General features: G+C 46.3%; 1 protein-coding gene across 2 annotated transcripts; it reads right to left on the minus strand.

Moving 5' to 3' along the window:
• Positions 1–439: 439 nt before the first annotated feature.
• LOC138195296 (phosphatidylinositol 3,4,5-trisphosphate 3-phosphatase and dual-specificity protein phosphatase PTEN) lies at positions 440–12,428 on the minus strand. Of its 2 annotated transcripts, XM_069144590.1 has the most exons (10): positions 11,423–12,428; positions 6,752–6,836; positions 6,540–6,584; positions 6,397–6,440; positions 5,934–6,172; positions 5,450–5,591; positions 3,641–3,709; positions 2,878–3,044; positions 1,750–2,025; positions 440–1,532 (listed from the first exon to the last, which is right to left on the minus strand). In XM_069144590.1, the coding sequence occupies exons 1-10, from the start codon at positions 11,499–11,501 to the stop codon at positions 1,347–1,349; spliced, it is 1,332 nt and encodes a 443-aa protein (XP_069000691.1). In that variant the 5' UTR covers positions 11,502–12,428; the 3' UTR covers positions 440–1,346. The 2 variants fall into 2 exon arrangements, with proteins under 2 accessions (XP_069000691.1, XP_069000692.1); XM_069144591.1 differs by lacking the exon at positions 3,641–3,709.
• Positions 12,429–12,523: the final 95 nt, after the last annotated feature.

The following is a 12,523-nucleotide window of genomic DNA, read 5'->3' on the forward strand; positions in this document are numbered from 1 at the left end:
ACAGCATTTTTTTTCTCACCGGCTTGCAGCGCCTTTCCTGCACACTCTCGCTCTCCCCGGCCCGCTGCGCACCCCTCTCCGTCTCGCGCTCAAAATTCAGTAACGGGGTGCCGTCGCTTAAAATGACGACGGCAAAGCGTGTCGAGTTCTCGCCGTTCTCGCCATCCCCCCCCCACAAAAAAAAAAAAATGCAGTTTCATTAAGCGAAAACGGCGAAGGGAGAGCTGCATTACATAAACCTCTGATGTAATTTCCCGAGCATGACTCAAAAGCACTGGGGAACCCCACGCAGAAGACACATCTCGAAGCCGGTTTCTTTAAGAAAAGACAACATTGCATACATTTATTAGGGATGGACGCCAATTCCAGTACATGCAAATCACCATTGTCCTTTTAAATGTAGTGTTGACATTATTGCAAACACTTCGTCTCCCTGCTGTTTTGTGTATTATATTTTTATTATCTTAGGATAAAAAAAACATTAACAATTACATGGGATGCCTTGTTCTGCATAATTTAAAACGTATACACAGTGGGAACAGGAATGGCAATGCTTTAGACATCATCACAGCCTCTTCATAACCCCGCCCACCCCCAACCCACTGCCCGCATGCAGTTTGCACTGCACAAAAGGCCAAAAGTCACGTGAGACAGCCTGCAAAGAGCACAAGAAGCATTCACAGTAAAGGAATATAGGAAGGAGGATAGGATGGAGGGCAGGGAGGGAAAGGAGGGAAAGGGTGGAGGGGGGGGTAAAAGATGAGAGGAGAACGGGGAGGGGGGGGGGGGAAGGGGAGGGAGAAGAGAGGGAGTGAAACAAAGTGACTGCAGCACTGGCCTTGGTTTAGACAGGAGAAGGAGCAGCATAGTCCTAGTATATCATCCTAACTTCTCCCACACTTCTCAACTCCCGTCTCCTGATTGTGGTACTCTTTCCATTGTCTTTGACACAAAAAAAAAAAAAAAGTTTGTTTATATATGCATGTATATATATGTATATACATATACGTATGTATATATATATAAACACATTTTTTTTTTTTTATAGCTACAGCACCTTTTCCCATGGGGCAACAGTGTCAATACCTCGCACATGGTACATGGCCGTGCCAAAGAAAAAAAAAAAAAAAGAAAAAAAAAAAAAAGAAAAGAAAACAATATATTGGTCAGGATATTTATCTTTTTTTTTTTTTTTTTTTTTTTTTTTTTCCCTAAAATTGGCATTTGACATGATGATATTCTATTGCCGTCTGGGGGAGGGACAAAGGTTCTTCTTTTGAGTTTATATTCAAGTTTTCTCCTTTTTTCTGGTGTATAATTTCTTCTTTTTCCTGTTTAAAAAGAGTTCACACTTTTGTGATTTGCGTGTGCTGCTCTTCATCAAAAGGTTCATTTTCCGGATCAGAGTCAGTGGTGTCAGAGTATCGATAATGGTCTGGCTCATTGTCGCTAACGTCCGGGGTGACGGATGTCGAAGTGCTAGCCTCAGAATTCGAAGGCTCCTCCACGGTTTTCGTAAAATACAACTTCACCTGGAAATTAAGACAGCTAGCTTCAGTCTGTGCAGCGGGAGAATCACGAACAAGCCTCATCACTTTTCATCATCTTCCGCAACAACGCTCGTTTCAAAAAAAATCAGTTCAAAAGTTTACAAATCTCGACTTGTTCAATAACGAGACTACAAATACCCGCTGTTTTGGATTTGTTAATACCAGATCTGAATCCCACCCCGCCTCTGTCCCCGCTTACCTTGAAGTTTGGCGAGAAGTAGCGGTTCGCTTTGTCTTTGTTGGCCTTGTCCAAGTCGTTCTTTGTGAGCGTCAGGATGAGGTAGTCCCTGTCCCTGTCGCTTTCCCTGCCGCTTTCCCTGCAGCTGTCCCTGCACTCGGCGCTCTGCGGCTGGCCCGGTCCCGGTACCCCCTGCTGGCTCTCGGCGTTGTTCACCGCCCCGTTCTCCATCTTGTCCCCGCTCTCCTCTGGTCCAGGGATGAAGAAGGTGTTCACCCAGAAATGAAACATTTTGTCCTGCGGGGAACAGAAGGGAATAAAATAATGAGGAACTGGGCGAAAGAAAACGAGCATCCACAGCGACTATGTGGGTTTTTCATTAAATGTCTTTGCGGGCTATTCTTCATTTCGCTTTTTAATCAACAAATCCAGCGGAAAAAAAAAAAAAAAAAAAAAAAAAAAACCAGAAGCAACTATGCATTCGTCAGCCTCAATATTTCCGACCTTGTGTGTGCATTCGGCCCCTCCCTTCCCCTCCCCCTCCCCCACGAGACATAGTTTCATTTTTAAAAAAAAAAAAGGCTCAGGAAGTTCCTAAAACACCCGGCTATTACAGGAGATTACCGTAGTTTTTAGCAAACATTACTCAAACGGGAGGCAGCAGCGCGTTTGTCGGGGTCTATTTTCAGCTGTGGACTGATGCACATTTGAGTACGGCAGCAGGGGGACAGTGAACGAGGGCTAAACAAGAGCGTGGGGGGGTGGGGGGGGGGGTGGCGTGCCATCGGTGAGGCTAATTGATGCGTTTGTAACAGATTTTGGACAAAACTGGCCTGCGACTCAGAGGACTGAGCTCTCATCACGCTTTGACGCACAAAAAAAAACAAAAAACAAACACATTTTGTGGATTATTTATGAGAGTTAAGGCAATAAAAAAAAAAAAAAAAAACAAAACATAATTCTTGTCACTCAGCTAAGTGAGAAAACATCAAATGTCTATTATTTGTTCTTTGACCTAGCGGACATCATGACATGCAACAGCTGAAATAAGCCGGTAGAAATGTGAAAAACTAAAGCAAACAGGAAAAGCTCCTAAACACACACACACACACACACACACACACACAAATACATAAATACACAACCAACCTTCTTCATCATCTTGTTCTGTTTGTGGAAGAATTCCACTTTAATGTCTCCACAAACTGGCAGCGGCTGGGGGAATTCGAAAAACATGTGCTTGTCCTCGCGCCGTGTGTGAGCCGGGTTCGACGTGTGGATCTTCACTTTCAATTGGTAAACCACAAACTGAGGATCTGCAAGAAAAAAAGGGTTTGACGTTCGCAGCGGGGGACGAGGGGCGAGATTGTGAGGAGGCAGAAAGCGCGAGGAGAAGAGTGAGTGACAGAGGAGCAGGGAGTGAGTCAGGATACCAGTGTTATTATACGGGTTTGACTGAAAGAAGCGGCGCGGCGTGGCGCGGCGCGGCGCGGCACACCACCTCTCAATAAGTGCAGCAATATAAAAGTGGTAAAACGTCATATTAAAATTAAGGAGGAGAAAGGGAAAGTAACAGACCACAAAATATGACACCCAGAGAGACCCAGAACCAGAGACATGGGACCCTATTCTAATAGACAGCCACGGTTTGGTCTTGGACCAGAAAAACACGTTGCATGAAGAGCTTTAACCCTTTCCTCTGCCCGTCAGGGTGGTGTGTGTGCGCGTGTGTGTGCGTGTGTGTGCGTGTGTGTGCGTGTGTGTGCGCGGCGGGTTGGTAGTTGGAAATGAGCTTCGCCTACTCTGCCAGGCAACATGTCACACTGCTCCTGCCTGGTGGATCTCTGGGGCCATATAAAAGCAAATGAGTGAAATGATAATAACAATAATAATGGATGAAAGGCTCATTTACCCCAATGCCAATTCCCTTTCCTGAAGCCCTGAGGGGTCGGCTCGCTCCTGTTTTTAACGGTACTGTCCCCTTAGAGAGAAAGAAGGAGATTATCACAAACGGCGCCCGGCTGGCCCGGCGGGGGCTTCACGGCAACAGCAGGCACAAACACAAATATTTACACCGGCACAGCTTTTCTTAACAACGACATACAGTACGTGGCTTTAAAGTGGAGGTGCGCAAACGTGGAACCTGGTGTGTGTGTGTGTGTGTGTGTGTGTGTGTGTGTTGCGCGATGCGCAGAAAACTCAAACAGACCGCGAGAAGTCAGTTTTCTAAGTGCGTGGCGTTGACTTATTTGCGACAGTATTATTAAACTCGCTTCTCTGTAATTGCTGTGGCGAGCTAAAAACTAAAACAGAAATGCAGCGGTGTGGGTGTGGGAACACGTCAAACTCAGAATAGGGCCCTTTTTTTTTTTTTTAAAAAGGAGAATTAGGAGGAAAGAGAAGAATCAATACGTCAGGGCTGCTCAGCACAAGTCAAGTGTTAGGGCGAGGAAGCCGCAGACACGTACGAGGAAGGAGAGCTTTTTCTGACTGACAGCTAAAACCTGAGAAACTCGGATAGAGGTAGAGCACGACACTGTGACTCGAGACACATTTGAGCAGAATTATTTGACTTTTTTTTTTTTTTTTTTTTGGTTCTCCTGCGGCCAAAGCGGCGCATGACTAAACCACTAATAACCGTTTAACGTGAAACGTGAAAATACGAAGAGTGAAAACAAATTTCAACTGCGACGCCAAAATAAAAGTGTCATCGTGTGCTTCGAAATTGGGACGACGACCACCACCACCACCACCACCACCAATCACATCCCGAGTCGGACCGCTTCTGCGTCACTCTGCCACCGAAGCGAGAGGACAACGAGAGCAAATGTTTACATGCGCACCGTTTTACAACGCGGCCGCGCCGCTGAAGCTCCGAGCAAACACGCAGTGATATGTAAATATTCCTGATCGAGCAGCCGAAGCAAACAGCGGCGACTCGAGTGGCGTTTTATTGCGCGTCGATATAAATGAAAATAGCGAATCCCTTTGTTGACTTTGAGCTGCTCCCTGATTGTGCGTCGGTAAAGCACACGAACCCGGCTTCCGCTGTCCTGCCCGGTGGGAGTGCGGCTCTCCGCTCTGTCGCAATTCATCCGAATCTTGTGCGCAGAAAAACCGAAAGAAACCACCGATTCCTATTGAAGTCGCTCCTTCGCACGCACAGCTGAACATTCGTTTTTTGTTTTTTTTTTTGAAAAATCACGTCTGAAACATCTCCTTGCTCATCTTTCCGAGTAATACAAATTCTTTAAAAAGGTTTGTTTTCGTGTGCTTTTCTTCAACGAGAAGCCAGGGGGGGGGGGGGGACAACAACAAAAAACGACTTCCTGTGATCTTAGCATTTGAAATGCCCATTAAGACGACCAGCGGGGATCTGATGCAACAGGTTTTTTGTTTCTTTTTTTTTTTAAGCGAGCAGTGGATGAGTTGGCCTCGCTGTAAAGCAGCAACAAGAGGTCTTAATCAACACGAAGCTGCCCTTGTTAGTCGAAAGGCCCCCCCAAAAAAATACCGCAGCGAAGTCAGCCATACTGGATTCGGTTTTTTGTTGTTTTTTTTAAAGCGCCCGGCGCGGGACGACTCGGCTCTGCTCTACGGAGCTAAAATGTAGCGTGGGTGAGGTCCTACAGTGCACCACACATCCGAGGCTCTCGTTCCGTTTGAACAGCGGCGTGCATGCCTACGCCCTAGTTTGGAGCTGAAGTCGAACGTGACTCACTGCAGGTGGACCCGCTGAACATGGGGAGAGTCTCGAACACCATTTTATGGAACAGGAGCGCCACCGGCTTGTACTCTAGCTGGTTCTTCAGTAGGTAGCTGTAGTAGTACACGTAGCGGCGCTGGCTCGGGATCGTTACTCCCTGCAACACGGGCAAAAAAAACAAACAAACAAAAAAAAAAAAACGATTTCAGGACATTTGCAACATGCAGGTTAATACTTGGCAATCATTTGGTAAAACAGGATGTGGGCATCATTAGCAATCTGCCTGCAAGTAGTGCTTTCAAATAGCTTTTGTGAAACCGACTCCTATATCTATATATACGGTGTGCAGAGCCGAAACACAAAATTAATGGGCAGTTATTCTGATAATCGGTTAAGGAAAATGCCAAAAACTTCCTGGGACCAGCTTCTTCAGTGTGACCATTTGCCGCAGCCCTGTTTATAACAGCTGATCTGTACGGCGTGTAGTCTCTGGTCTCACCTTCTTGTCCCTTGTCCTGACTTCACCGTAAAAGTCAAGTGCTTCTTGGGCCTCCAGGAATTTTCCGCGATGGAGGAGATAAGCGCAGATCATGACTCCGGTGCGGCCCTTCCCGGCCTTACAGTGGATGGCCGCCACGTGATTGTCGTCCTCGCTGAGCCACTGGTCCAGGTCCTCACAAAACGGCTTAATCAGCTCCAGCTGAGGAGGGTTGTGGTCTTCGAAGGGGTACTGTGCAACTGATGCATGACGGGACGCAGACCCAGGCACAGTTGTAATGAGAGAGGGGGAGGAAGAAAGAAGAAAAGAAGGTGGACGGGAACACACCGCAAACGGGTCAGCGGAGACAAGACGGCGAGGAAGACACGGCGAACATTTTGTGAGATTTTTAACGACCTTGGGTGTCATCGGCCTTTGAGGTGAAAGCCGAGAGAAATCATGGAGAGGATGTAAAGCAGCCTACCTCTGCAGTTAAATTTGGCAGCATCGTAGTGTCTTTCTGCGCAGCTGAAATGGGAAGAACAAATTGCAGTTAGTGATCACAAGGAGGAAGTCGGTGCGTAAACAAAGACCAGTTCAGACACAAACAGTGCGTGGAACACTTACAGGTTGTAGATCTTGTAATGGTTTTTATGCTTTGAATCCAAAAACCTGTTTGCAGAAGAGAACGCAAATATTAAATCATTATCAGATCAACTGCCGCAGCAAAATGAACAAGATGTCCTAAAATAAAATGCATTTCTCTTAACTTCCCCCTTTTTTAAAACGTTTTTTTTTTTTTTTAATTTTTATGATCTCATAGCAGAAGCGTCACTCACCGTACTACGTCGTCTATATTGTTTCTGTACACGCCTTCGAGTCTCTCTGCAGGAAAGCCCATCGCAATGATGTTTGGGTAGATATCTGTTCGGGCGGGGGGGGGGGGGGTCAAGGAAATGTACACTGTGCAACGCCTGTGGAGATCAAGCCTTTTCAGAAAAGAAGGCACGGAGGCGCCCTTACCGAGGCACCCAGCGCCACATGCTTCAAAATTACAAAAGAAGAAGGTCCACCTGTGTTTGTTTTTTTTTTGGTTTTTAACAGCTTTATAACAAGTGTTTTTAATGGAGTCCATCAAACGAGAGTTTGCCATTAGAGCAGAATTGCAAGAATGCAGAGACGAGCAGCCGAGCGTAACAAAGTTTCAGCAAATGTCGATGGGAGGGTGTCACCATAGTTATGGATAGATGAGGAGCACCGAGGGGCGCCGATCAGTGCGTGTGTGTGTGTGTGTGTGTGTGCGTGTGCGCGCGTGTTTGCGTGTTGTGACAGATGGCCTTGACAGTGAGAAGCGGGCAGAGAGGACGGGAGTAACAGCGCTCCGGCTTCAGTCAGGCCCACATGTGGGTGCACGAGGAGAGTCTCCGCTCCCTGACCTGCAAGTATTTTTAGAGGCCCAAAGTTATATTGGGAGGATCGCAAATGTTCAGCTTATCTCGCTTTTGAGCTCCGTAGGACTGAAATGAATATCGGCGCCGACGAATGCCGGCGACATGAAGTCACGCAGGTAGAAAATAAAACCACGTTTCACCGAACAGAAACGCCGCGTCGCGACTCGCGTGTTGCAGGTGCAGCAGAAGCCGGCGCCGTCTTTGTGACGCGCAGCGCTGCGACACAAACAGAAAGCAGCATATTAAGACTCCTCGGCAAGTTTTCTGGTTGCACTTCACCTTTTCTGCGTTCGCATCACAGAACGGGGCTCCACGTCTCGCCACAGGACGGGTGATGGAAAATGTCGTGGCCAATTAGGTGCCGACATACATGCAATCTCAAAGGCTCACATCAGTGTCATGTTGCAGCGAAAAGAATAATTCGGTTGGCATGCGTGTCTTGGAGGCTCGGCTGCAAACGCCTACCTGTAACTGAAGTCTGCCTGTCGCCATAAGCTGTTAGATTTCACACTTTAACCACTGACTAAAGGGCAACCTCTTCTTACACTTCCTGTGCCACGGTATCAAAAATAGAAAAGCTGAATATTTCTAATTGGATGTGTCTTGTTTCATTCTGAGCAGACCGCACGTTTTTTTTTTTTTTTTTTTTTCCTTCTTCCGGAGTCAAATCACTTTTTAACTGGTCCGAAAGATTTGACACGCGTCGTCTGACAGCTCTGGTGAGAAAGCCCGGCTGGCGGCCTCGGCGTAAGCGTGCAATTCTCAACTTTGTTGGTGTGCTTGCATACAAGTACACATGCGAAAAGAAAGAAAAAAAAAAAACAACAACATAAACACAAGCCTTTTTTTTTTTTTGCTCTGCGTGCGCACACGCACGCAGCTCACTGTTCAATCAGCAGACCTGCAAGTACAGAAAAACGTAGCCGAGGTCGCCTGTGCGACGGCAGATGCAAAACCCAAAAGACACAAACCTAAATGCGTGAATTCAACAAGCCCAATAGCAAATCTATGGTACCATTTGCATACAGCCTTGCTACTTTCCCTGAAGCTCAACGCAGTAGCCTATCTGTACATACTGTGCCATAATCCCGTCCATTAATGCCTCGAAGACCTAATTAGGAGCCAAATACGTGTTTTCTATGCTATCTAATGGGCTACTCTAACCCTTGGACCTACAGGCAAAATGATCCCAGTCAGACTATTCTAAGTGTTTTTAAAAAAAAAAACTCCAAAGCTCCCAGGAGAGCCTCAGCCCAGGGCATGGGGAGTGGGGGGGGGGGAGGGGATGGGGGGATGGGAGGGGGGATTGGTCTCTGCAGCTGGGAGGAAATGCATATGCGGGACCCCTGACGGAAGTTCCAAGTATGAGGATATAAAAAAAAAAATTAAAAAAAAGAAAAAAAAAAAAAAGGAAGAAGAAAATCGGACCGTTTTAGGCACGCCTTTTCTTTAAAGCCAGCCCTGCCTCGGCTCTATGCATACGCCAAATCCACAACTGAGAGCAAAAGAGAGAGAAAGAGAGGGTGGGGGGGGGGGGGGGGGGGGAGTGGGAACCGGCAAGCGCTAAGTGAGGAGGAGGAGGAGGAGGAGGAGGTGGGGAGGACAGGAAAGGAGGAGAGCAGAGGAAAGGGGACAAGCAGAGGGAGGGAGAATCAGGAGTGGGAGTAGTAAAGAAAAAAAAAAAAAAAAAAAAAAAAAAAGAGCAAAGGAGAGGTGGTGGGTTGAGAGGGTAAGAGAGGGAGAGAGCACTCAGACAGCAACGCTGATACAAGATCACTGGCAACTCTATTTTAAGGGCAATTCCCAGAACTGTGATACTGCATTACATAACTGCAGAGAGCCCATATTGTTTTTAGACACCATGCGAAACTGATAAAAGGCAAGAGTTCGAAAGGGCCCACATCTGAACAAGAGGAGACCATAAGCCCAAAGAAAGATGCCACTTTTGAGCGACGTGCCCCCCCCTTCAACACCTGCACAACGCTGCAGAGGCAAACCGCAGAGTCCTGCTGCTGACACCCATGACACGAGAGTTACCACATTACAAAACTAGGTGAGAAGCATCTGATCAAACAGCGCGACGCAGTCGCACACATCACAGCCGACAGCTCTGTGAAATCACTTCAGGATGTTTCTATCTACGGTGGGAGTGTTGAATCAAGGTAGCCGGCGCTCGGCTTCACGTTTCTGCTCTTTTAGGTGAAGGAGGAGCGACACTCAACAAATGTTCTGCAATGTTCAAAGTCAGTAACACAACACTGATGCTAACGAGAGCAAATCATGTCCGTTTAAAAAATATTTGGGGCTGTTAAATTAGTTGGTTTTTTTTTTACCTGCTTTAAGGAACCAGATAGGGATCTGTTAAATCAGTCACACTTTTCTAGATGAGCTGATTCTTATACATCTTATACATTTTAGCCAAAATTAAAATTTAAAAAGGTCAAGATGAAATCTTCAAACGTGAAAAGGTTCAACCAACAGATCAAAACTCAACGATATTACATTCACAGTTAACGGACAAAACCAGCCAGTTCTCACATTTGAGGTGAGGCTGGACTCTTGCAGATTAATCGTGTGGCTCATCAAGCACTCGTCTACTGTATTCAGCTCTGAAACCACAAATACCAAACTCGGGACTCAAATAGCCAAAGAGGCCTTTTGACGTCCCGTCCCGACACGAAGTCAGGTGCGCATCGAACCCTCACTGTAACCACGACCCGCTCTCAGCGCTTCTTGCACATTAAAAAAATTTCCCCTCGGGGATTAATAAAGTATATACCTACCTACCCTACATTACATTTAGCTTTTAATGGCTCCTGGTCAACCACGTCAGTTGCTGTTCTTGTTTACCAGCAACCAAAAGAGCACCAACTTTAGTATCAGTGACCCCCCCGGCACTGTGAACCAGGTCAACTATTATCATCGGTAATACATCCTGCAGAGAGGCCTGAAATGGCAATTATTACATCTGAAAATGACCATCACAGGGTTGGGCGACATGGACAACAGCAAATATCACGATATTTTTATTTTTTTTTTTTTTATCCAAATACCTCAATATTGCCGAGATGACTATTGGTGCTTTCACAAAAATATTTACACAATGATCATTTTGTATCATTATTCATCAGTAATGTGCACATAATGACTCACCGCGTAAAGGGATATAATAGAGCAGCGAGTAAGTTCATCCCTTTACTGTATTACAGCTTTTAAATACAGGAAAAGACCCCTCCCCCCCCCAAAAAAAAAAAAATAAATAAATAAATTACGCCATACCGTGATATTCAAAATCTAAGACGATATCTGGTCTCAGCATATCCATATATCGCCTTATCTCCATAAAAGGGAAAGAAAAATGAATCATTTGACTTCTTGAAACCCATTAAATGAATCCTCAGCCAAAAGAGGACACAGGTGAGAAAGGAGGCTGGTGAGGAGTTCATCTATCTGCACAATCCTGTTTTCAACAAACCAGAAAGCCTCTTTTCTCTCAACACTGCACAGCACACTTATATATATATATTCAATGCACGTGCATGAACGCGAATCTGAATTAAAATACTTAATCATCCAGATGATTTAAAAAACACGTTTTTTTTTTGTGTTTTTTTTTTAAGACGCCACTAACCAAATTTTTTAACAACCTCAGTTCAAAGCTGGGCGGCCGGTGTCCAGCTGAACGGGAGGTGGGGGGGTTGGGGTGGAGGTGGTGGTGGAGGCTTTTCCAGCTGTGACATGACTGTGACATTAATGCGCGCTGGTTTGACAGATCCACCATCTTTCAAACACGCTGGCTGACAGCGGAGAGAGAGAGAGAGAGACCGAAACTAGCCAGAGCTAACTGAAGTAGCATCGGAGGAGCTAAAGCACCTTTCGACCGATCCTCCGCTCAAACCGGCGGCGATTAAAATCAAACAAAACCAATCACGTGTTGTTTTTTAAAAAAATAAATTAATTAAAAAAAATGATCAACGCTGTGAAAAGAAAAAAAAAACACACACACACACAAAGAGAGAGCAAAAAAAAAAAAAAAAAAAAAACAAGAAGAAAGGATACACGTTAAGTCCAGGTCGAAACCATCCTCTTGGTATCTCCTTTTGTTCCGGCTGACCATTTCTTTTATAATCGCAGCCATTGTAGCAGGTGACAGGAGTCCGGACGGGTGGGGGGGTTAGGAGGGAGCAGGTTTATCTAAAGTCCGGCCGGTCAAAGTTGGGGGGGGGTTGGGGGGGGTGGGGGTCTCCGACTCTCGGGGTCCCGACCCGGCTGATGAATTATATATTTTTTTGTTGTTGTTTGTTGTTGTTGTTGTTGTTGTTGTTGCAGGTCCTCGCAGATTCCTTCTTCTTCTCTTTCCCCTCCCCCCCCCCCGAAAAAAAAAAAAAGAAAAAGCCGCGCGTCTGTCGGCGGGGTTCAGGATTAGAAAGGCTTCCTCTGGATCATAAAGACGGGCCTTGCTCTGCTCCTCCGCGCAGGCCCCGCTTTCCCGATACGTTTTTTTGCAAACACCACCTCCTCCCCCCGCTCCCGAGTAAAATACATGCAGCTGTCCTCGGGAGGGAGAAAAGGAAAAGAGAGAAAAAAAAAAAAGAAGAAACCCCTCGGTAAGATGCCAGACACGGTCCGGGAGCTGACGGCTCTGCGGCAGCTGCCGCGACTGACGAGCGGAGAAGGATCAAGAGAAGTCACCGGCCGCTTAACGCGGAGCTAGCTCGCTAAGCTAACTAGCTAAGCGGCAGCTAGCCTAGCAACAATAGCTAAACGCTACCTCCTTTTCTTTTTTTTTTTTTTTTTTTTTTTTTTTTTTTTTTTTTTCTCTCTCTCGATCCAGAAAAGCCTCCTTTAACGATTCAACATTGTCATCGACCGATCGCCGAGAACATATCTGGGAGCAAAAAAAAAAGTGACAGGCTCCACCTCGGCCGCGTACGACTATAGACCGAAGAGCATTTCGCGGAGTGTAACCGTCCCGTCCCGGGGAGTCATCTTTTATCGCTGCCGTCTCTCCAGCTGGACTCTCAGGCTCCCATCATGGCCTCCACCGAAGGAAAAAAAGAAGGTAGAGCGGGCTGCGATTTTTTTTTTTTTTTTTTTTTTTTTTTTTTTTTTTTACAACGCGTATCCTGCCGCCTTCGCGCTATAGTCCCCCGCAGCCTA

Source organism: Embiotoca jacksoni, unplaced genomic scaffold, assembly GCF_022577435.1.
Source record: "Embiotoca jacksoni isolate LCO1_2020_lvr unplaced genomic scaffold, fEmbJac1.0.p SCAF_12, whole genome shotgun sequence".
In the NCBI taxonomy this organism is placed as follows: domain Eukaryota; kingdom Metazoa; phylum Chordata; class Actinopteri; family Embiotocidae; genus Embiotoca; species Embiotoca jacksoni.